Genomic DNA, 25,295 nt, shown 5'->3' with positions numbered 1-25,295 from the left:
ATGGAAAATGTGCCTGAGGCTCAGGAGGGGTCTTGTTTTGTGTAGTTTCTTTTGACCAATACTCTTGTGGTCCATTTCATACTTATGAGGATGCTAATGAGAAGTGGTTTTATGTTCAGGACCCTCCAAAATTTCATTGTGGACATTCACATTCTATCAGCACAGAAGCACTTGTTGCTTTTGGGAGGGGGTTAGTTTAAAGGAACACCAGGAAACTTTCTAGGATAATGGAAATGTTCTTTATATTACAGAGTGTTGATTACACAGTTGTGTGTGTATATTAAAATCTATCAAACTGTGCTCTTAAGGTCTACGGAGAGAGGTGTACTGAAAAGATAAACACAACCATCATTAGAATGTGTGCTTTGATGCTTCTTCCAATAGTGATAGCAGACAGAATGTTCAAAACGTGAATCTTGCTGAGTCTGTACAACATACCAAGCCCCAGGCTAAAGAATTTATATGCGCCTCTCATTTCATTCCTGCAAATGCCTGTAGGTGTACATTTCTAGGATCCTCTATTTTATCAATGAAGAAACAAAGGCTTAGTGAGGTTAAGTAACTTGTTCAAGATACCCCAACTGGGGAGTGGCAGACGTAGACTGGGACCCAGCTCTTATCTAGGACGCCAGTCTTAGAAGTTGTATAGACATGTGTGCCTTTGATCAGCAGCAATATCTCCATGGATCTGTTCTAGGGAAAGAATCAAAGACTGATCCAAAGAGATATGTACAAGTATATAAATGATTCATTACTAATAATAGTAAATCAACTTAAATGCACAATAACTTATGTAGGTTCATATGATAGAGCGCTTCTAAATCAATGTTAAATTTTTAAAAAATGTAAAAAGAGACAATAGAAATAATTTTATGATAAGCCAAAATGGTCATGAAACATTAAGTGAAAAAAATCAGGTTAAAAAGCTTATAGTCAGTAGCTGGAGCTGAGGCTCAGTGATAGAGCACTTGCCTGGCATGTGTGAGGCCCTGGGTTCAATACTCGGCACCTCATATAAATAAATAAAAGATCCATTGACAACTAAAAAAATATATTTAAAAAAAGCATATAGTCATGTGTATGAATGATGGGGCTTCCCAAAACCTCAAGTGTCCTTACCTATAAGATAAGAATAGCATGACATGCCTTGTACAATGGCCATAAGAAACGAGATCAAATAGGTAAAAGCTCCTTACAGAGTGGTTTATCCTTACAAGATAAATGCTTAATACATGTAGCTGGCATTCAATACTGTAGAATCAAGGCAAGAGAGCTTGGGCCATCTCCCACCATCCTGCCCCAGTCCACCCTGCGCCAGCCTACTGTCTTTTTGCTTCTTAATGACAATGCTGAGCTCACTCCCCTCCCAAGGGCTTCCCCTAGAATGCACTACTGTCAGCTATTCTTGCAGTGCCTCCTCTCATCCTTAGGTCTTTGCTCATCTATCCAAGTGTCCTTTATCAGAGCTTTTCTTAATCCTCCCTTTAAAATTGTAAAATATCTTTCCCAAATTTTATTTCCCCCTTATCAAACTTTTTCTTCACAGAGCTTATCACTCCAACATTTGACTTATTTACTATTTCTGTTTGTCTGACTACTTGTGTTGAAATTTAAGCTCCTTGAGGGTAGGGGTTTCTGTTGTATTTTCCCAGAGCTTATGTGCCTGGTACATAGTAGGTTTTCAACAAACATTCGTTAAAGGCATGAATGAACACCTGAAGCTTGAGGGCAAGGGCCTGTCCTTATTCTCCTTTTACTCCACAGGAGTCTGATATAAAGCACAGTATTGCATAGGCTTTTTATGTCATTTGCTAAACTTACAATTCAATCACTTCTGACAAATGGTGATGTTAGTCTAATACATAAAAGCTCAATTGACTGTATTTTTATTGCTGAACAAATAAATTCAAGATTGTAATTATAATGAAGCAATAGGTTGCTTGGTCAGTTTGGTGGGATGAAGAACAAAACTGGTGGTCTAATTTCATTAGCCACTGAAATACCATTAACACTTCTATCAATTAGTTCCAAATAACCACAGCCTTTATGGATGTGAAAGTGCACTCACTGATGAGGCAGGCCAGGATCACCAATTTGATTTCAGACATGAAGTACAATCAAAGTGTTCCCAAGCTTATGTTTTCTCCTGCTATTAAGCTGGGTCTTGTGAGAACCTGCATGACTAGGATTAAGTCTTCAGGATATTCCAATGGTTTGCAAAGGTTCTTGAATCTCCTCTCAAATTCATTATCAAAAATTTATTTCAAGGGGCTGGGAGATAGCTCAGTTAGTAGAGTGCTTGCCTTGTAAGCACAAGGCCCTGGGTTCGATCCCCAGCACCCCCCCCCCAAATTTTTTTTGTTTCAATACTAGAAGAAGTAAATTCAAAATGAGGTCAACTGCTCCTTTCCAAAACTAAGACACAGCTGAAATTTAAACAAAATGCAAGAGTAAAATCTTTGGGTATACAACCTGTCCCATATGTTCCAGGGCTTTCTAAGAAAATCACTACAAGGATTAATGATAAATAATGTTAAGTATATTAACCACATGTAATTTCAAAATATTGCTAAAATATAAAGAAAATGATTTGATTTGAAAAAAATAAAAAGGAGAATGGCCTTCAAAGAGTTGAATTTTAAAAGCTAAAACTACCATTTATCTGAAGAATTCCTCATTCTAGAGGCAGAGTCTTAAGGAGAATTTGAGTCCAAACCTATGCTATAAAGAAAACCCAAATCAGCTGATTTCATGATTGTGAAGAATCTCTTATCTTGATGTGGCATGTTTCAAAGAGCTTGCATATTTTCACCTCCATCTGATGTGGGTTTTACAAACACTCTACAGGAATGTCATACCAATGGTGCCCCAACTGCACAGGTGGGCAAACAGGCTCAGAGCATTCAGCAACCTGCCTAGATCCCCAGAATCCGGGCTGTGTCCAGCACCCAGGTCTTTTGAAAATCATACACAGTATTCTTTTAGCAGAAAGAAGACATATTGTCTTTTGAACTTTCTTTAAAATAAGTGAACTTTTTTGCTCTTTTATAGCATTATGTTTTTAACCGAATTTCAGTTTGGGGACATTTTTTCTAAATGATACAGTATATATCAGTTGCTTTTTTAACCCTTGAACAAAATCTAGGCAGACTTCTAATGGTTCTCCAGGGTTCTGACCTTGACTTTCTGTTCCATTTAAGACATTCATTTTGGTGATCTCATTGCTTGTGACTGGAACTAATGGCTACATCCTGATGACTTCTGAATATTTAATTCCAGTCTATCCTCTTCCTTGGCCTTCAGACTCATATCCACCTGCCCAATATTGTCATCTCCACTGGAATATGTCTCATGAGTACAACATATAACATTTCTAAAACTCATCTTCCTTTTTAGCCTAGATTTCTTCCTGGGCTCATAATCTCTCCTAGCTAATGAATGACACCCCCTCCATCCAACCTCCCAGCTGAAGTAAAAAAGAATCTTTGAAGAATTTTCAGCAGGTTGCTTGACATGAGTGGACTTATGTTTTACATGTATGGGGGGATGGTGGCATACGTGGCCACGTGGATGATGGGTGACAGGGAGGGAGAGGGTTCATTTGAAGTAGATGCAATGTTCCAGGTAAGAAGATAATAAGAACCTGAAATAAATCAGTGGGGAAGGGCTGAAAAGAAAGCATAAGTTCAAGAGATGGTGGACCCAGAGGTGAAGGAAAAGCCCAGGAGTCATTCCAAGATGTTCTTCTTTATTTGCTACATAAAGCCCAAACTCTGTGGAAGGGAATTTGTGTCTGATACTATGAGTTTCCCATGACAGCACTTATCCCCCTTCTTAATAACAGGATCCTGATTTTACTTGGAACACTGTCACTTGTAATATTATATTTCTTAGTCTTCACTTTAGCTAGATATGGCCATGTGACCAAGTTCTGGCAAATTCCATGGTAAGTATTATGTGGAATTTCAGCTTCTTAAAGGAAGTTGACTCCATTGGGAAGATGCCCTTTGGCCCTTCTTACTGCCTGGAATCATCAGAGATGACTCCTGGAGCTTCTACAACCAAATTAGACCAGGAAGTGGCCTTGAAGGTGACAGGACAAATAACATAGAAAGCTGGGTCCTAGATGCCTCTAAAGAACTTCCATGGACTGCCTCCCACTAGATTTTTCACATGAGAGAGAAATATGTTTCTATCTGGTTCAAGTTACTGTCTTTTTAATGTTTCCTCTGATATGCAATGGTGCCAAATCCTAAGTGCTACAGAATTCAAACATTTCAAGAATGATAATCCCTTCACATCCCCCCTTCCTGCTACCTCTCTAGCTGTATCTTCCACCATATCTCAGATTTTAGGCTCTACTGCTCCCAAAATTCTTGTAGTTTTCCACTCCACTCACCTATGCACCATGGACTTACACACTTCTCTGCTCTTCCAAGCTTGCCCACCCTGCCCTGCGCCTAAACATCCTTCTTTGTTCAGCTCTTAATTTTCCACACTCAAACATCACATCCTCCAGGAAGTCTACATAAACATCTTTTTGAAAAAAACTTTTATTGGTGCATTTATAGTTGTACATAATAGTGAGATTCATTGTTACATATTTCATACATGCACAAAATTTAACAACATGATTTGGCCAATTTTTATTCCCCAGTCTCTCCTTTTTCCATTCCTTCTTCTCTCCCCTATCCCCTTCCTCTATTCCACTGGTCTCCCTTCTATTTTTATGAGATTCTCTCCCACCTTCTTTTTTCCTCTCTAGATTCCATGTATGAGAGAAAACATACAACCCTTGCCTTTTCTGAGTTTGGCTTATTTTGCTTAACATAATGTTCTTAAGTTTCATCCATTTTCCTGCAAGTGACAAAATTTTATTCTTCTGTATGGCTGATTTAAACTCCACTAACTATACCACATTTCCTTTATCCATTCATCTGTTGACAGGCTGGTTCCATAACTTTGCTATGGTGAACTGTGCTATAAGGAGGAGTGATATAGCTGGATAACATGATGGCTACGTTCCTTGTCTTTTTGAGAAAACTCCACATTGATTTTCATAGTGGTTGTAATTAGAAAAGCCACCAACAATGCAAAATTGTTTTTTCCCCACCTCCCCTCCAGCATTTATTATTATTTGTATTCTTCATGGCTGCCATTCTTACTAAAGATGAAATCCCAGAAAAGCTTTGATTTGCATTTCCCTAACTTAAAAATGCTGAGCACTTTTTCATGCATTTGTTGGCCATCTGTATTTTTTCTTTTGAGAAGTTTCTCTTCAGTTGATTTTCCCATTTATGAATAGGATTTTGTGTTTTGGTGGTGTTTGAATCCTTTGTATATTCTGGATATTAATCCTGTGTCAGATGAGCGACTAGCAAAGATTTCATTCCATTCTGTGTATTCTTTCTTCATGCTCTTGTTTCCACTGTTGTGCAGAAGCTTTTTAATTTGATGCAATTCCATGTATTAATTCTTGGTATTATTTCCTGAGCTTTAGGAGTCTTGTGGAGGAAGTCTTTGCCTGCAACTATATGTTGAAGTGTTGATCCTGTTTCCTTCTAGCGGTTGCAAAGTTTCTGTTTGAATTCCTAGGTCTTTGATCCATTTCCAGTTAACTTTTATGCAGGATGACTGACAGGAATCTAGTTTCATTCTTCTACATATGGATATCCAGTTTTCCTAGCATCATTTGTTTAAAAAGTGCTTTTTTTTCCCAATGTATGTTTTTGGCATCTTTGTCAAAGAACAGATGACTATATTTGCGTGGGTTTGTCTGTGTCTTCTATTCTGTTTCACTGTACTGTGTGTTTTTAGGTCAGTACCATGCAGTTTTTGTTACTTTAGCTCTGTAGTATAATTTCAAGTTGGGTATTGTGATGCCTCTAGCATTGGTTTTCTGGCTTTAAATTGTTTTAAGCTATTATTCTAGGTCTTTTATTCTTCCAAATGAATTTTAGGACTCTTTTTTCTAGTTCTATGAAAAATATTAATATTTTTATGAGGATTGAATTGAATCCGTGTATCATTTTTGGCAATATGACCATTTTAACAATATTAATCCTGCCAATTTATGGACATGGTGGTCTTTTCATCTCCTAGAGTCTTCTCCAACTTCTTTCTTCAGTGTTCTATACTTTTCATGGTAGAGGTCTTTCACCTCCTTGGTTAGATTTATTCCTAGGTTTTTATTTATTTTTAGTTTTTTAGCTATTGTGAGTGGAATTGTTTTCCTGTTTTTTTTTCAGTGAATTCACTATTGTGTATATTTGTTTTGATATGTTGATTTTGTATCCTGTTTCTTTGCTGAATTTATTAGCTCTTGAAGTCTTCTGATGGGTCTTTTTGGAACTTCTAAGTAAAGGATCATATTATCACAAAAATGAAAGACTTCTTTTCCTATTTGTATCCGTTTTATTTTCTTCTCTAGCCTAATTGCTCTTGCTAAAATTTCAAGTACTTTATTGGAGTGGTGAGAGTAGGTATCCTTGTCTGGTTTCTGATTTTTGAGGAAATGCTTTCCGTTCTTCTTCCCTCACTAACATGTTGGCTTTGGGTTTGTTGTATGTAGCTTTTAAGATGATGAAGTGAGCTCCTTCTATCCCTCGTTTCTTCAGTATTTTATCATGAATGGGTGCTGAATTTTGTCACAGGCTTTCATTGCATTTATTGAGATAACTGTGTGATTTTTGTCCTTAATTAGTATGAAGAATTCATTTATTGATTTGCATACATTGAAGCACTCTTGCATCTCTGGTATAAAATCAACTTAGTCATGATGTACAATCTTCTTAATGTGTTGTTGAATACAATTTGTTAATATTTTATTAGGGAGTTTTGCATCTGAGTTTATCAGGAATATTGGTCTGTAGTTTATTTCCCTTGATGTGTCTTTATCTGGTTTGAGTATCAAGGGTGATATTGGCTTCACTGAATGAATTTGGAAGTGCTGCACCCTTTTCTATTTCCTGGAATAATTTGAGGAGCACTGGTATTAGCTCTTCTTTATAGGTGTGGGAGAATTCAGCTGAAAATCAGTTCAGTTTCAGGTCTTTCTTTGTTGGAAGGCTTTTGTATTACTGCTTCAATCTTACTGCTTTATTGTTGGTCTGTTTATGTTTTCTGTATTCTCTGGGTTTATTTTTGATGGGTCATATGTGTCTAGAATGTATCCATTTCTTCCAGATTTGCCAATTTATTGGAGTACAAGTTTCTAATGATCCTTAGGATTACTGTGCTATCTGTGGTGATGTCTCCTTTTTCATCTCTAATTTTGTTAATTTGGGTCTTCTCTCTTTTTCTTTTGGTTAGCTTGGCTAAGGGTTTGTCAATCTTGCTTATTTTTTCAAGAGGAAACTCTTGGGTTTCACTGATCCTTTGTATTTTTGCCTGACTATCTTATGCCAATTAGTCATTCTCTCTGCTCTCCCAAAACCACATGGGCATACTGCAATTTTGGAATCCATCTGCCATTACGAGTCAATGGGCCATCCTACAGAAAGAGTCCTAAAGGGCAGACATCACATCTACTCATTTTGTATTTGCACCTCCTTAAAAAAAATGCCTGGGTACAAAGTAGCCACTCAGCCAATGTGTTCTGATCTCAACTGGATTTTCCTCACTGAAATGGAAGGAACAGTGTCGAATGCCTCAGAATGCCTGATTAACTCCTTGTGTTGGCGGTAAACTGAAGATTAAAACAAAATATTCTAATTGTGTTTTTATTTTTCTGGAGTTGGAAAACAAACTACAGATGAATTATCTTGTGAGAAAATCTACTCTAAGAAGCAATTTACTGGTTGGACATTTCTGACTGGAATTCCCTCATCTGTAAAAGATAATTTGACCCTAGGTAATTTGGGAGGTCTCATCCGACTACAATACTTTATAATTCTCTTGTTGAGTATAAACATATAGACCTGGATGCAAGGAACTCGTTGTGAGTGGATGACTCCTTTAGAGACTGGCAACATGACCAGCCTTACCTAACACTGACAGAAATTATTTACAAGGAGTGTCTAATAAAATCTTGAGGTCGGGTGAATGTGAACACTCTAGAATAATAAAATGCCAATTGTGGCAAGAGGTGCCTCTAGACTCTGGCCACCTGGCTTCCCTTAAAAGCCAACTAAACTCGCCAGGCTACTAAACTTCCCTACTATTGAGCATCTGAATTTTCTATTCCTTCTGTCTCAAATGATCTCTCTGCCCTCCTCATTAGTGACCTTAAGAGTTAGTTCCTTAAGAAGATCCCCCATTTTCCTCTAACCGGATTGGATCCATGAGGGGTTTTCGATCATTGCATTGGCCTTGTCTTCTTCATTGGACTGGCCACAGGTACACTGAAGAAGGATGTGATATAAAATTATTCTAAAGTATCATTCTAATAGTATGATCATTTATTGATATCTTTCTAATTCACTCGACCATATTCTTCACCAGGGAATATTTTTAGTTTTGCTCATCATTGTATCCATATCCTTGGCAGAGAGTGGACAGTCAATGAACCCTTATTAAATGGTCCTCAAGGGCTGGGCAAAGAAACAGAAAAGGTTGAGTTTCCCTGCAGAAAAGGGAAGACTACATTTGGGAGAAATGTCAAGTGATTCTAATAAGCCGGAAAGCTCTAAGCTTTCTATCACATCCTTGAAAAAGGAGCCAGGGATGGTGACAGCTTTCTGGTGACAGAGGAAGAGTAGTTGCTGAATGAGGCCACCACTGGCAGAGCAAAGCATGGAGAATTAAGAAGAAAGGAGACAGGAATGTGACTACAAAGTTCAGAGTTCCAGCATCAATCCTGGGGGAGTGCTCACAGCCAAAACCTGATGTGAAAGTTACTCATGTTCTGAACATTCCCATGGCTGGCACGTCCTGAATAAACAAGACCATAAAAATAACAAAGGATCACTTACAGCTGTCTTTGTAGTAAGCAGATCTAGAAAGAGTCGACCTACTTGTTAGAGTAGAAAGAATGATGTTCTAAGAGGACAGTGAAAATAGAGCTACACAAATTTTTTTCTGTAGCACTGGGAATTGAACCCAGGGCTGCTCTACCACAGAGCTATATCCCAGTCCTTTTGATTATTTTGAAGACGGGTCTCACTAAATTGCTGAGGCTGGCCTTAAACTGGCAATCCTCCTGCCTCAGCCTCCCACTTAGCTGAGATTATAGGGGTGTACCACTGCACGGGGCAAGAGCTACTAAATTTGACTATCATCTTTATCTAAAAAGATTGTTCTCACTAGCATGAATAGAAAAAATATAAATATGGTATTGAATTCTAATATAGGGGAGGTAACAGTAAGACTCCAAAATTCTAGGTTCCAATGAAAGACATTTGGGGAGTTTGAAAATCTGCTGATGAGAAATACCAAGGAGTGAGAGAGGTCCCAGGAGATGGAGTCACAGGGATGTCACCACAGTCTTCCAGAAGGAGGGAACTGCAGAGAGCAATGATTCAGGAGTTGAGAAAAAAAAAAAAAAAAAACCCACACACAAATAGATTTGGAAACATAACCCTTAGCCAAGGGAGCAATGCTCAGAGAAGCAACCCTGCTATGGGCTCACTGGGCAAAGGTCTACCCAGTTAAGTTCAGATCACCCAGGCAGTTATGTGGCCCCTCGGCCCCTGTGCCAATCTGAAGACAAAGACATGGTCAACGTTAGGCACTGGGATATCCACACAGATCCAACCATTGTGTTCAGAACCTAGTGGAACAGAAATTTGTGAGGGATACTGTTAATCTTCCCAAAGTCTAAGTTAAAAAAAAAAAAAAAAGAAAAAAAAAAAAAGAAAGGTCAAATGAGGTAGAGATTTTTCTCTCACTTTGGAGAGAAACCGAAGGTGATTTTCCTCTAAAGTTAACGAGCATTTAAGGGCATTTAAGCCTCAGAGTAGAAGATGATGTGTCAGCTCTGGCAGTTGACCTTGGTGGGGCACAGGCCTCCTCTCCATGGACGGGCTCCACATCTGGAAAATGGGAGCATGAAATGCCCCAGAAGGTGCCTGGAGCTTGATGACCACACACGCCGCCTGCCAAGTGGTCAGGCTCATGCCTGGAAAGTGTGTGTGGAGACGTGCTGTGTGTTCAAGAGTAACGTGGTAAACAAGAGCCAACGCTTCAACTACGCCCTCTATAAACCTCCTCACCCAACATTTTTCAGATGCATTCCACACTTTGTCAGAAACAGCAGATCAAGTGTGTGCTGGCCAGCTCAGGGAAGTGTGGAGTTGAATGGGTCAGCGATAGCAGAATTCTGCTTTAATATAGTTAATGAGACATGACAGAAAATGGCGCCTGTAGGCTTGAAAGTGGGCTTCCTGCCTCTATGTCTCCCTAAATTTTCTGTAGGGCTTGATTCTGGAAAAAACCCTGTGCCATGAGGAAATTATTCGTGAGCACTGTCTGGGCTCCCAGTCTGCCAACAAGCCCAGCATGCAGGAATGAGCAGTCTTTTTTTCCCTGGACAAAGCCAACTTCCCTGGTTGCCAGCTTTCTAGACCATTCTCCTTGGTTTCTGAGAAATGGGAGGCTCTAGACCTTCCCACCAAAAGATAAAGGGATGGACCCATCTCCTGTTGTATCTCCACAAAATACGAGCTGATGTATTCAAGAGTCAGGATCAGAACACAAGCTGATGAGTACATCAGTGTGACTGGCCTGTGACCCACCCCCACAGGTGCAGATTTGTGTCAGAAGGAGCCTAAGGTACTACCTTCAAGGTCCCTTTTAACAATGATTTACAATAGGTACTATCTTGTAACTTGATGGACAATAAACACCTCCTCTTTCCCCAGAAGAAAAGTTCAAAATAAACCAGCTATTTGGATAGGTCAGAGGCATCTTCTGGAGAGATCATGTTGGTTCTGATCAAGGCTGTCTTGGGACATGCATGATAAGTGAGGTTGTCTGATGCTTCCAAGTTTCTCACTGGGTTCCTGTATCAAATTCCTACCCTCTGTGACCCAAATGTACCCTTGACTATGTGTGAATTCCCAGGACTTGGCTTGCAAAGGCTTTGCCCTGAAGACTCTGCTCCCAGCCAATAGACTGAATGGAATTAAATTATCCTGTGAAATAAATCCACGGGACAAAAATAGCATTTGAATCTAACCTAATTAAATGTGCTCCCTTCAAAGTCAGTCATATCAGTCACAGCCCGAATATGGGATTCAAGTCCAAGAGTAAATTAAAATCAATTCTCAGAATTGAACCACAGGTACCATGAATTGAAATAAAACCTCAAGATGCAGACTGATACTGCTTCGCCAGAAACTACATCAGTTACAACATTCATCATCTGTATTTCAAGACAAATGAAATAGAAGTAGAGATATGCAGCATGGGAGAGAAAGTTTGCTGCCTTCAGCAATACAGTACAGAGCTTACCTAAAGCCCCTGAGTACCCACAAAAACTTGAGTTTAGGCCATACTATTTATCCCCAGTCTGCAGTATTTCCATGAATTAAAGTTGTCCTAGCACTGAAAGGGGAATCAGAAACCAGCTCTCTAGTGGTGTCCTCAATCTCCACATCTCTCCTGAGAAGACAGGGTAGGGTATCCCAATGGTTAGAAATATGATTTAAATTCTGGTTTCACTCTTGGTTAATTGCCTGATTATTAATTAAGCCTTCCCAAGACTCAATTATTCATCTAAACAAAGTGACCAATGTTGTTGTTATATAACAATATTGTTGGGAGCATTATGGGAGATATAGTGGTAAAGTATTGGTAATGGTAATGAATATTCAGTTGAGCTTTCATTGATAATATTATTTTGATTTATAACAGAAGTCCCTGGTGGGCAGGGAAGTCATTACTCTTAAGAATTAAATGTGGACAAGCACTCTTTGGGGGTAAACAGAGCAGAGATGGATGGACATGCCAGGGAGAGGAGAACAAAGCCGAACTCACTGCCCTGAGTGTGAGACCACTTCAGAATCTGTGGTCTGTGATAAAGGGGCCGCGCCTACATGGTCAGGCGCCCTGCATCCCACCAGACCTGTTATACCTGCTTTGCTTTCCCACTTTTTTCTAGTCTTACTGCTTATTCTCTTCCTATTTTGACCTCCCAAGGCATTTAAGAATATTTGTGGCTTTTAAAGCTCTCTTTATACTTTCATAGTACTGTCAATATTTCTGTGAGATCACAAAAGGAACGATGTTCAGCAAGGCTAATAAATGGAAGATTCTTTATTTCAGCATATACAAAGTGTGAAAGAAAATTTTTGTCAAAGGAAAGCAGCAACTGTATCTCAAGAGAAAAAAATACACATGTAGCAACTTAGTTATAATGTGATTGAAAGAGTAGGAAGATATCAACAACAGAAAAAAACGAAATTTGAATAAAAAGTGTCTAACACTATTACATTTCCCACCCTCCCCAACATTCTCTTTGACTAAAGTTTCCTTTGCTATCCACTGAGTTCTAACAAAATCAATCAGATTTTGAGCCCATTCAAATTATGGTATATTGGGATAAAAAGATTGTGTGTTATGAAATGGAATCAAATCCTCTTTGGGAGGGGGCTGCAAGTGATAAATATCATCACATAGGACACTGCTCATCAGCAGGTCACCTCTTGGTTGCTGACTGGCAATTCCATTCCCTTTGACTGTGACTGTTATTACAGCAACTTAAACTAGACCCACAGTGTCCAATTTATGCTTTTTTTTTTTTCTTGTACCGTTATTTAACCCAGGAGCACTAACTGTTGAGCAAGGCTGTTTTTTATTTTTTATTTTGAGACAGGGTCTCACTAAGTTGCTGAGGCTGGCTTTGAATTTGTGATTCCCCTGCCTTAGCCTCCCAAGTCATTAGAATCACAGGTGTGGGCCACCAGGCCTGGAAGTTCGTGCATTTTTAAAGTAGAATGGATCCACATTAACCAATTCACTTGAGATGTTCAAATGAAATAAGAAAGACTAATATGTGTTCAGCACCTTACATGGCTGGGCTGTAACAGGATTTTAGGAAAATCCCACTGAACCAATCCATGAATAATCTCTTCTTAGCCTCTCTGGCCCATTTTGTGAATATCAAATGGGCCAAGTTTGAGTTTGGAGGCAGGGTCCATCACTATGTTACTCATGTATTCTAATAAATATTTGGACCTTTGGTGAATTTAACTCCAAAAAGACTTTGCTTGATTATCTTGAGAAATGGATGGATCAAGCAGGGAGACGGGGCAGGGAATGAACCAGGAGCAGGGAAATCAGTGACCCAAACTCACCGATAGATGATTCCCTTCTCATGTAGGAACATGAGTGCAGAAATGATCTCCGCAGCATAGAATCGAGCCCGCGCTTCATCAAAACGCCGGGACTTCTGGATGTGGAACATCAAGTCTCCGCCATTCACAAACTCCATCACGAAAAACAGACGGTCCTGGGTAAAAACAGAAGGTGTAGCAATTAGCCTAGAGTTCAATCATGTTGTCTTGGGGTGTGGCAAGGAGAGGAGAGACTGTCAAGGGAAGTACTCCATGACCCTCCTGACAGCTGTCAGGGACAGAGGTGGGTCTGGATGGTTGGATCCCTCACGGAGGGGTGATGGCTGGACCCCCTTCAGGCAATTCCATACAAAATCGAATTTCCATCAGTAACAAGTAGAGAAGGCACCAGGAGCCCTTGGTTCTGGCTGTGATTCTGCACCTTAAAGGCCAAGTAAGAGAACAGAGTGACGTAAATGAAAAGGCAGATGTCTCCATCTGAGTGTGGGGGGTTAACCATAGAAATGAAGGATATCCAACAGGCATTTTAGTCCTCCTAAGTGGGTAGAGAACAAAAAAAGGGAAAACCCTTTAGATAAATCAGTCAAACAGAGGTCTAATGATGGTCTCTGAGGAGTCTCCACTGAGAAAGTCCCTTCGTCCATCAGAAGATCCGGAGTCAGAAGTGGGAGTGTAACATGAATGGGGGCCATCCTTACTGCAGGGACTCTCTCCCCCCTGGTGAAACAGATGCCTAAAAAGTTACCTGTGCAGATCCTAGGTGCAAAGTAAGTGGTATAACAGGTGCTGTACAGAGTTAGATCACCTATCAAAAGAAACGTGTACATCTCAATTAAAGAGGATGGCTGTGATGTACGGTATCAAAGGTTTTGATTCAAGGGTCTCAGTGATCAAGAGGTTCCTCCCTTCTCCCTCCCTCATGAACATCTGTGAAGTTCCTGGTGACGTGGTGCTGAATGAAGTGCTGGGGACCCAACAGAGAGAACCACAGACATAAAGCAGATGCAGTTCTACCTAGAGAAAGCCTGGTGCAAGAAATACATGGTATTTTCTTTTAAAAAAGTTATACAAAAAAGCAAATCTAGGGGCTGGGGTTGTGGCTCAGTGGTACAGTGCTTGTGTGAGGCATGTGTGAGGCACTGGGTTTGATCCTCAGCACCACATAAAAAATACATAAATAAAACAAAGGTATTGTGTCCATTTACAACTAAAAAATATGTATTTTAAAAAATTTTTAATTTTCTTTTATTTTTACAGACTGCATTTTGATTCATTGTACACAAATGGGGTACAAATTTTCATTTCTATGTTTGTGCACAATGTAGATTCATGCCATTCGTGTAATCATACATGTACATAGGTAATGATGTCCGTCTCAGTCCACCATCTTTCATACCCCTGCCCCCACCTCATTTCCCTCTACGTAACCTAAAATCCCTTCATTCTTCTCTCTCCCCCATCCCCCATCCCCATTATATATCATCATCCACTTATCAAGGAAAACATTTGATCTTTGGTTTTTGGGGATTGGCTTATTATTATTATTTTTTAAAAAATCAAATCTAGACATTCTGGTAAAGAAAAACAAAGGGCAAGCAGAGAAAGCAGTGACATCTGGTCACCTGAGTGGGGGTCAGGGAAGGGTTCTGAGCAAGTGACCTGTGAGTCAAAGCCTGCAGGGTCGAGTGCCATTCATTCACAGGCTGGGATGCCTTTTGGCGGGGGTGGGATGTAGGAGGAGGTCGCTATGTGGGAAATTGGTACTTTACCAAAGGCTGTGTATTCCAAGCTCCTCTTTATTTGGGGTTCTAAGTGCCACCAACTTTGCTGGGCAGGTTGCCACACATTCCCAGTTGAACAATGGGCAGGGAGACGTGCGTGCTCTGGCTCACCTCTCATTGCATCACTGTGTAATCAAGCAGATCCCTATCAGAAGGCAGTGTGACTTGTGACCTCCTTGTCCCTATTTTAACTAATACCTGAATTAGAAGGGGAAAAAATCCCCTGTGCTTATTAAATATATCTATCTCTACTAATAACAAGCAAAAATTTAAAAGTGAAGGGGGAATAGCAAGATTTCCCCAAACCAAAACCACTCCCACCACCAACACAACTCTTCAGATTGGCCAACATAAGCCAAATGGGAAACAATATAAATATAGCAAGCTGTCTGACTAAGCTGGAGGCCCTCGTTTGAGTGTGAACCACAAGGGGAGAGGCAGAACTGGGTGGGACAGGCTCTGATGAGCAATGGCTACCCTGTATTTCTCTATGGGAAGGACTCGGGTGCAAGGAGCAGGTTAGTGGTGGGCGGGGGGAGGGTAAGCACACACTGGAGACACCTCCCAAAGCTCCATTTGCACAAGAAGTTTTTAAGCTACCATGGTGTTTATTTGGAAGAGTAGCTGCCGGGGGCCTGACGAAGAATAAGGTGGAAAAGAAACCCCAAAGCATCCCTGGGCGAGTAGGTCAGCCTTTGACATTTTGTTAACTAGCCTGTTCACCTTTGTCGTGGATGTGACTGACAGCCACACAGCCTCCACTTCCTCTGAACATCTGATTACTGGAACTGGGTCAGTAGGTGAATGGCCACACTTAGGCTGCCACAGTTTGCATCCTTGGCAAGGGTTTCTAAGGCAGTAGGCATCAAAAAACATAAGGGCACTCCAAAGGAAATTTTATCCACTTCCATTGCACAAATGCATGTGTGTGTGCGTGCACGCACGCACGCACACACACAAACACAATTTTTTTTTTTTTTTTTGGTATCTAAAGTTCTAAATGTCAGATTCTGGGCTAAACACTGTCTGGGGGAGAAAATGCTGCCCTCTGGTCTTGCTCATTCTCCTCCATCTCAGATCCACCTACAGCCCTGGAGGCAGATTCTCAGATAACACCCATAACTTTGCACCCTCACCCTGCCACACAGCAAGGTAAGAAGGGGTCACAAGCTTCAGAACTGCAAAAATATAGATCAATCATTCTGTGTCTTTTCAGTCAGTCTCATTTCGTACCTCCTGTCTGGCACCACCTAGAACAGAAGGTACAATTCACAGCCCTGGGGCTACAATCAACCCTTGAAGCAGGCAGGAAGGGGAAACAAACAGGCCCCAAGATGCAATAAGGATTTAATGAAAAGGAATGAGCCATCCTATCAAAGACCTCAAGTAATATCACAAGGCAGAAAAACAAAAATATACCTATCAACTAGCAACATGATTTTTGCTGCAAGGAAACCCTCTATTTACTTGCACTTCCATTCACCCTATTTTAAAAAGTCTGCTGCAGAGGAGGAAAAGATTTACCAGCAATTTCTTGAAGATTCTTATTGCAGAGAAGGAAATAAATGACAAAAATTTCCAGTGCTCAGAAAAGAAGATCTACTTATCACTAGGTGGGGGAGGTGAGTGAGGGGCCATCAGCTGAAATAAAATTTTATTAAGCATGTCATCGCTGCCTTCTAGCAAGTGTGCAATAAATGGTAGTTGATGGTGCTACTGCTGGTGGCTCTAATGAAGATCTTTTCAGTTTTAAAAAAAAAAAGATCATAAATGTGAGTGTGCCAACTGACTTCAGTTAAAACCAAAGATGCAGATATGCATAGAAAGGACCAAAAATAAAACCTATGGAGTAAAAGAAGTCAGTTTTGGGTTGTGGGGATCTGGGGTGACATTTATTTCTTCATACTTTTCATTTCCTCTCAAGGTTTCTCTGATGAATTTATTACTCTTATCATCAGAAGCCAGGGTCACATGTGCTTCCTTCATGATTTCCTTATTTTGATCTGAAAGATGGAAGATATTGGGAAAATGTGGCTTTAAAGTTGTCTTAGCAGTTATTTAGGAAGCGGAGATCAGAAAGTGGCTACAAAAACAGGGACCTTCACATCTTGTTGTACATTATTAAGGGACACTAGTGATGACCCTTTCCCTACCAAGGGCCTTCCTATTGCCTGAAGTAACCAGGCCATCAGGTCTGTTGGAATGGTATACAAAATGAGAGTGGATTGGCTCTCGTTTGGGTCCCAGGAGTCCAGGGGATCTGAGTTCTAGTACATAGGCTGCATAGTACCTACTGCAGTTTTTAGAGGCTGTTTATACTTCCTTAAAGTTTCCTGGCAAGAACAATTGCTTAATGGGCACACACAGTCTGCCAGGGCCTAAGTATCTTGAAACCGAGGAGAGCCCACACCTGCTCACAGACATAGGGACAGAGTGCATTACCCAGCATGTAAGTGCAATGGAAGGGTCAGAGGGCATCATGGGGACACCCAGCAGAACATCTGAGCAGACTGGAGGCTGGGGTAGGATATGGGGGAAGCTTCTGAGAAGAACTGATTCCCTAGGCTTGAAGATGAGGATACAAAACAGGTCAGAATGGGGACTGAAGGAGAAGGTGCAGAGAGGCACCGACACCTGAAGCTAAGGTCTGAGGCGGAGTGCAGGGACTGCACAGCTGTCAGGTGCCGAGGTGGCCAGTGTGAGGTCTCTCACTGTCACTGTACTGCTATTTTCATAATCAAGCATTTGTGGAAGAAGCCAAAGGCCAGTTAGGGGTGTTTTACTCGACCCCATCCCAGGTCACCCACAACTGAGAGCTACACGACTTCAGCTCTATTAATAAACATGATCACTCACCTACTGGTCTCCATTAGAATTTTAAGGCCAGTGCCTGGGGTGAAACAGGTGGCAACTATGGGATCTGGCTTGTAAAAGACTCCAGTAAGTGTTGGAACATGCCGCATGTAATAAAACGACGTCAGCCACAAAAACACATCACTCCAGCAAAATTTTACTCCTTTGTCACTAACTCCATTGACCTACAGGAAACCTTTCACATTTAGTGGATGCCTTTTACAAAGCAGACACCTACACTTGAAGTTCTGGAAGGGGGGAGAAGATAACTTTCACCCATAACTCCACTCACCATCTGTACTATTTAAGAACTAGTATCACTGATTACTTGCCAAATGCTAAATGATGCTTTACCAATTCAACAGTGAGGCAACTAGATGAAGCATTTTTTGGAAATCCTGCATTAGGGAGGTACCATATGCTGGATTAAGATAGATGTGAGTCACTTCTGGGGCAAGTTAACATTCTAAATCCAACCCTAGGCAGAGATGGCATAGGAGGCCTCTTTCTGTATTTAAACTTATGTACATAGTCATTCTAGGTTTTCTAAAGTCCAAGTTTCCTAGAAACTGAGCTTAACATCTGTACAGCTCCACTTGAGGTTTTGGCTGCCCTAAAGTAAATTTGCCTTGACCTGTATAATAGGAAACCTAAGGTCCAGGAAGCTGGTTTCACCTCAGTCCCAAAGCCAAGTGGCCAAGCCCTTTGTCTATCCCTTGCTCCTCTCTTTCCTCTCTGATTCAACAGACCACAAATGCAAGTCATTAACATGGAATGATGAAAACTTGGGGGAATAAAACAACTCAGAAATTCCTTTGTCCCCACACCTGGGTGTGAGTTACAGGCACAAAGGTCAACAGGCCATTGTCTGGTAATAATAGAATTCCTGTCATCATCTGCTCTGGTTGCATTAACTTGCTGCAGCCTGGGCCAACTCTCTGCCCTGGTTCTCAATCCAGAGCTGCTACTTCTCCAGGCCAAAGGGGACAAAAATATCCCCTGAACTGACAGTGGCTGTTACTAGTGGGCATTCCTTAAAGCTCCTCTTTATGGATTCTTCTTAGAAGCTGAAACTAGCAGGTAACTACAAGAAGAAAAATTAGAGATCAAACTCTCAGGTGGATGCAAGTGCTATGCCAAAATGGTACCAGTGACAAGATGATGCTCTGTAGAGTGAGCATGGACAAGGGACAAAATCCTGTCAGGCAACTGTAGCAGACAGCTTTGGAGGTATCGACTCAGGTGCATGGTGAGCCTTTCTAGAGCACTGCCCAGCATGGTTTTGTGGTAAGTGCTGAGCCTCCTATACAACTAATTGGACCAAGCTGGGGCTCCCAGAGTCTGTTTCCCAGAAAATTTAAACTGGGAAAAAGAGGTTTTAATTTAGTCTGGACTGTGTATGGGAAATGGCGAAATGTGACTCAAGGAGCTGAGATTGCCTTTGTGGTATGAACATGTGCAATGCCTTGTGTAAGAGTGGTGAGAGCCGGGATGGATGGACGGATGGATGGATGGACTGACTGACATACAGATGGACAGGTGTAATGGAAAGTCAGATAGATGGGTGGGTGGGTAGGTGGGTAGATGAATGGATGAGGGGAAAGAAGAAGCAGAAACAGAGTGAGACAAAAACAAGGGGTCAGGGGAGGGTGAGTGATCTAAGAAGGAAACAACCTGGGTTCCTCGAATCTTCCTCCGACAGTCCTGGCTAGTTTCTGCCCTTGGATTCTAGGCCCTTTGTACATCCAAGTCTTCATTTTTAGTTCTACCTTTTCTAAATAGCCTGTGATAAATTTTCTCTTTACTACCAAGATGATTTTAACTAAAACACAAAGCGATTTTAGTGAGAGAATTCTTTATTCATCTGCCTAGGATAATAACAGCAACAACAACAGTGGCTACGTAAGGATTAACCAGAAGCAAAGAGGCTTGCACAGTGCCAGGTCTGGAAAAGAATCTCAACGAATAGAAGCTATGGGTAGAACCATAGCTAATCTAGGAGAAGACCTCGTGGCCAGTGCCAAAGTCCCTGCTAAGTCACCAAGAGGAGCATGGTGCAGTGATGGCACCTGGGCTCTGGAGCTGCAGTGTTAGGAGGTACACACAGCTCCTGCTGCACCTATTTCAACTCTCTCAAAGCTCAAATCTGCACAATGAGGATAGCAAGATGGTTGAACTCACAGGCTTAGAAGGACAAAATGAGTTAAGAGTTCCATACAGTGCCTGGCACACGGTAACTGCTCAAAACATGTTAACAACTACTATTATTATTATCCTCCTCATCATTGCCGCCTCCACGACAGCTTCAGGCACCACGGCTATCCCCCAGTTGCAGTAAGTGTAGGATGGTACCCTGACTGCAGCTGCATCCCCTTGGCAGCGAACTTCTGTGAGCAGAGGATGCACAGACAGTGCCTCCCTATGGACCTCTTGGACTGGCACAGGTGCACACTTACACACACCCACATGTAAACAGGATGAAATGGCAGCTGAATCAGCAGTTACAACAGCGCCTCAACTCTCAGGGTAGGACGGGAAGCTGAAGGGTTGATGGAGATGGTCAGACTCCTAGCCAAGTTGCTGGGACACAGGGACATTGCCTGATGTCTTATAGTAAGTCTTGACCAGATAAGAACTTTCCTTTCTGGAAAGATCTTGCTAATTAGCAAGGGGTTACAAAACTAGGTTTGATAACCAAACACTTTAACCACAGTCTCAGTTCCAATCTGCTTCTAATGTTCTAATACTGAACGATAACTCTTATTCTCTACTTTAAAATAATGTTAGTACTATTACAAAGCAAATGTGCTCAGAGTGCAACATATTATTGTGAGACTTTTTATAGTAGCTACTCTCTTCTCCTATAAAGTTGACTCATTCTTATAACCAGATTGAGAAAGATTTTTCTCTGTTGAAAACAGGAATCTATAGTCCTTATGATTTGCAGATGTAACTTTCATTTGACAATGTGTCTTTTTGGAAACCAAGGCAATAAGAAGGCAGTAAGAAACAGTCAAGAAACTCAGGAATGTAGTGGGATAGAGCTTACCTTTGGAAATAATTCAAAGAATAGAAAAAACATATAGTTATGAATAATTTAGTTACTGCTGTAAGGCAATGGCAATCTGGGAGCTACATCTATACTTCTTTACCCAAATTCTAAGAGTAGCTATGAAGTATTTTTATCTGAATAACATCCCCTCCACAGTATCCAAAGCTGTAGAGAGCTACTAACAGCTGCGGGCAAGGAGAAGAAAATCTCCAGTAATAGCATTGTGCTGAATTTCTCCTAAGAGCTATTGCTTTATTTTTTTTTTTTTTTCTCTGACAAAGTCATGTACAGGGTGAATAGGGAGTTCAAATCAACAGGAAACAGTTACTGACGTCAAAGAGGTCACAGTGGAAAATCACCCGTGTGAGGAAATCGATTGCACCACGTCTGAACTGGAAACCACTTGAATTTAACCACATTAAGCACAATTAAAAGGCTGAAAGGAAGCAACAAGGAATGGGAGACAAATGGCTTAATTTTTTTTTGACTTATCATTTTGCATAGCCCAGAAGATGTCAGAATTTGATCACCTAGCAGCCTCTCTGTCAAGCCCATGAGCAAGATACGTCCCGCCTGAGCACAGAAACTAGTCTTGGGGAAGGTGAGATATGTCTCCAGCATAACAAGCCTTGCATTTCAAACCTGGAGGAACACACTGTTCTTTTCAAAGATTTCCCTGGTAATCTGGACCCACTGCCCCCATCTCTCATCACAAAACCTGACAAGACCTACTGGTATATGTACCAGACTGGGAAATAAACTAGCAGGTTGGCACACTAAAAAACATCCAGGCCGGATATTCTTTAAAGCCTAAATAAGCAGAAAACATACAATCAGAGACATGGCAAAGTTGGAGTACAGTTCTCTCCTGTGTGTAGCTCCTGTGATGTATCTGGTCTACATACAGTGAGCCCAGTATCCCTGTGCTAGACTGGGCTGGCTTCACACACTTGGTCATGTTTTCCATGGAGGACCAGACACTTCTAAGGCAGAGCTCAGATGCTGAGTGGTATCTATATCTATATCTATATCTATATCTATATCTATATCTATATCTATATCTTTAAGAATACCAAGCACCATGCCTGGGTTGTAGTGGGGGTCAATAAATGGTTAGGGAACTAACACAGCAGGAGACCATTTTTGTATGCTTATCAAATTTAAATGAGGACTTTAGAAAAATCAGAACAACCTACCGAGATCAGTCTTACACAACCCTTTTACGTAATTAAAATACAAAGAATTGAAGTTCCTTACCTACTGTTGAAATGATTTGTGGAAGAGTTAAATAAGGGAATCAGGTCTGCTGATGCCATTTCATTTCCCTTTACAAGGTTTTGTTTCTTTCATTTATTAAAGGGATTACATGCCCATCCACAGTTCAATGTAATTACAAAGTAAGATTGAGGAAAAAAAATAAAGAAAATGAAAATAAGTCACCCATAATCCTGACAATCAGAGCTAGAAATCTAAATGCAAAGAGAATATTTCCAAAGAACTGGAGAGTTGAGGGCAGATAAGAAACTTACAAGGTAATTTTAACTAGATTTAATTTCCCCCTTAGGTCCTAATTACATTTCACACTCTACAGCATGCTTAAAGGAAAAGGAGAAAATGAAAAACACCCTTCTCTTTTCACTTACGATTACATAACACTTCCTGATAAAATCAGTTATGGAGACCACAATTTTAACAGTTGCATACTATTCTCATGCCACTTCTATGAAGTCCTATAATTAGTTGGACTGCTAATTAAGTTAATGGAAATTAGAGGACATGGTCGTAATAGCACAGTTTCCACACCGTGATAAAGATCACTTTTATTACCCTGGTAAAGCAACCATTTCTGAGGGCAGATGATTGCTAACTAGACATGGTGTTTAATTTTGATTGGCTAATTAATCATTTAGACATCCCTAGCCTATGGAGCACCCCCTGGTGCTTGAGATGCACATGTGAACGGCACCTCTGGATCAAAAATGTCCCCATTCAAATGACACTAAAATTTAGATTCACCAAGGTCTCTTAGGTAATTAGTCACTTTTTTACAAAAAGATTTTAGTCACTTAACAAAATCATGCACAATAGAATTCCTTCAAGTCATTATTTTACAAAGTGCAATTCTCTTCATAAAAACTTTGGTTTAGCATAAAATAATAGGCTCACTGAAGATATTTATAGACTTCGTTTGTATGTGGGTATAGAATAAAAATACCATTTCAGTTACTTAGCTCACTTTTCATGGCAGAGGTGTCTAAACTTTACAAGCTTTTTTAAAAGCCAAGATTTCATCTCTCCCTCTGATCTGTAGATCTATTAGATATTTGGATCTGTGGGAGGAGATTCTGGGTTATCTGTCTGATTAGACATTTTACCCACTTTGAAAACACTGGTCAAAATATTCCATATCTCTCTTGTGATGGTGCCTGGGAATCCGTGGAGAATCTACTCCTTCCTCCTCTGCTCTCTGGCGGTGATATACTTATTGACATTTCCACCTGGAATATAATTCCACAGGCTATTTGGAGTTTGGTTCATGCACTGCAGCCACAACAATCTCTTCTCTGGCCCTCTGGCCAGAACAGGATCTGTGTAAACAAATGATTTACTCACAATCCCTTCCCAAACTAATTTTGCAAGCTGGGCTAGAGACTGATCTTTCACTGTGGGTTGAGGAAAAAAGGTACAGGCCTTACTGCAGAGGTACAGAGACTGTAAGGGAGCTGCAGTGGGTTAACTGGAGATCAGATGGGCACTGCAAACTCCAAAGATGAAAGCAGATACCAAGATGCAACACCAACGACCTCACACCAGATCCAACAGATGGATAGCTCTGAGTCCTTTGGTGAACTGGCTTCTTCTTGGCGCTTGCTTTTTCCTCCTAAGAAACCACATCCTTCTGATTCCTTTCTGATATCCCACACTTCTGTATCCTTTCTTAGAACTGCCTTTGAAGTTCTCTTCTTCCTTTACAGATACTAAACTCTTTCCCATTATGGTTGCTGCTACACCAGATATGGACACTGGTGATATGGAAATCTAACCCCCACTTTCCCCAGTCTGAACTGTGTTTCTGACAAATAAAAATCTTACCGCTAGATTTCCCTGAACTCATTATATTCCATTTCCCCCAGACTCATAACTGGCCAGAATCCTGGCCATGCTTCCTAAAAAGTCCTGTCGAGTCCACCTCCTTTGTGTTTCCCTGACTCCCTTTCCATGATCACTGACTTGGGGTCAACAGGCCAATGGTTCAGTCTTCTTTCCAGAACTGCTACCCTATCCTTCTGCAGAGAGCAACCAGAGATTGCCTTCTAAAGTGCAGTCTTCTGTGGCTCCCTGACTTGAGATCTTTTGCTGGTTCCTTTTACCTCCATGATTGGATCCTGAGCAAAGAAAATCATGACCTTGTTTCTTCATCATACCTGTATTTCCTCTCTTAAAATTCTGTTTCCCAGGCATATCATGCAATTTTAAGCGTCTCTGACTTTGCATGGCTGTTCCTATGTGGGAAGCTGTCCCCTACTCTGTGACTGTAGGGGTCCCTATACATCCTCAAAATGTAGCTCAGATAGTCCCTCATCTGGGAAATCCATTCAACCTCCCCCAAAATCAACTATGGCTTTCTTCTCTCTATCATATGGTGTTATAATGGCCTTTGACTATAGGCAATTAAAGGGTAGATCCATGTTTTGTTCTTCCTTATATAGGGGTACATCGTTTGTGCCCCATAAACATTTACTGAATTGAATTAAAACTGCAAGATTAGTTCAATATTATCATTCAATTTAGAGACAAGCAATGCCCTTGATGGTTAAGGTCTATTTTTAATATTTAGAGGCCATTGAGTTTTGAAGATAGCACTTAAGGCATCTCTATTATAAGGTGAAATGGCATTTCCATAAATAGAAAACAAAAGTAGGAAAACAGTCAGTTTGCTCTCATAAAGTACACTCACATTATGAGCACAACTTCCATGTTGGTTGGTAAATGTTTCTTAAAGCTCTGATTATCTCTGTTTCTAAAATCCAGCCATGTGCAGTACAGACAGGATGGGAAACTGACTCACAGGTTTCCCTGTGAGCTCAGGATGAAAGGACAGTTTTCATCAAATGCCACTGATTCAAGGCCTTGTTGGTAAAATGAAAGTGTAATGATTAAATGCCAAAACAAGAGAAGCTGCATATTTCCATGGCTTGCTTTTTAACATAACCCATTTAAAACACATGCTCAGTGAGCTAATCTTTGGCTCCCTGTTGCCCCAGGCTCTGACAGCTCTGCCTTACCACATGGCAGGCTGCTCTGTGGAGAAGTTCAGCGGGCTAGACCTCTCTATCCAGGCTAGCCCTGGTTCACACACTCTGCACACTTCCT

At 40.8% G+C, this 25,295-nt stretch overlaps 1 protein-coding gene across 1 annotated transcript in view; it reads right to left on the bottom strand.

Annotated features, from left to right (window-relative positions):
* Positions 1-25,295, bottom strand: part of Prkch (protein kinase C eta) — a 223,387-nt gene that overhangs the window by 54,925 nt on the left and 143,167 nt on the right. The window contains exon 10 of the mRNA XM_047540006.1: positions 13,236-13,390. Coding sequence (XP_047395962.1) covers positions 13,236-13,390 — 155 coding nt within the window. The remainder of the gene's footprint in view (positions 1-13,235; positions 13,391-25,295) is intronic.

The sequence above is a fragment of the Sciurus carolinensis genome, chromosome 2 (genome assembly GCF_902686445.1).
Source record: "Sciurus carolinensis chromosome 2, mSciCar1.2, whole genome shotgun sequence".
NCBI classification, from domain to species: domain Eukaryota; kingdom Metazoa; phylum Chordata; class Mammalia; order Rodentia; family Sciuridae; genus Sciurus; species Sciurus carolinensis.
The sequence above is the reverse complement of the archived record's forward strand: the minus strand, read 5'-3'. Positions and strand labels throughout refer to the sequence as shown.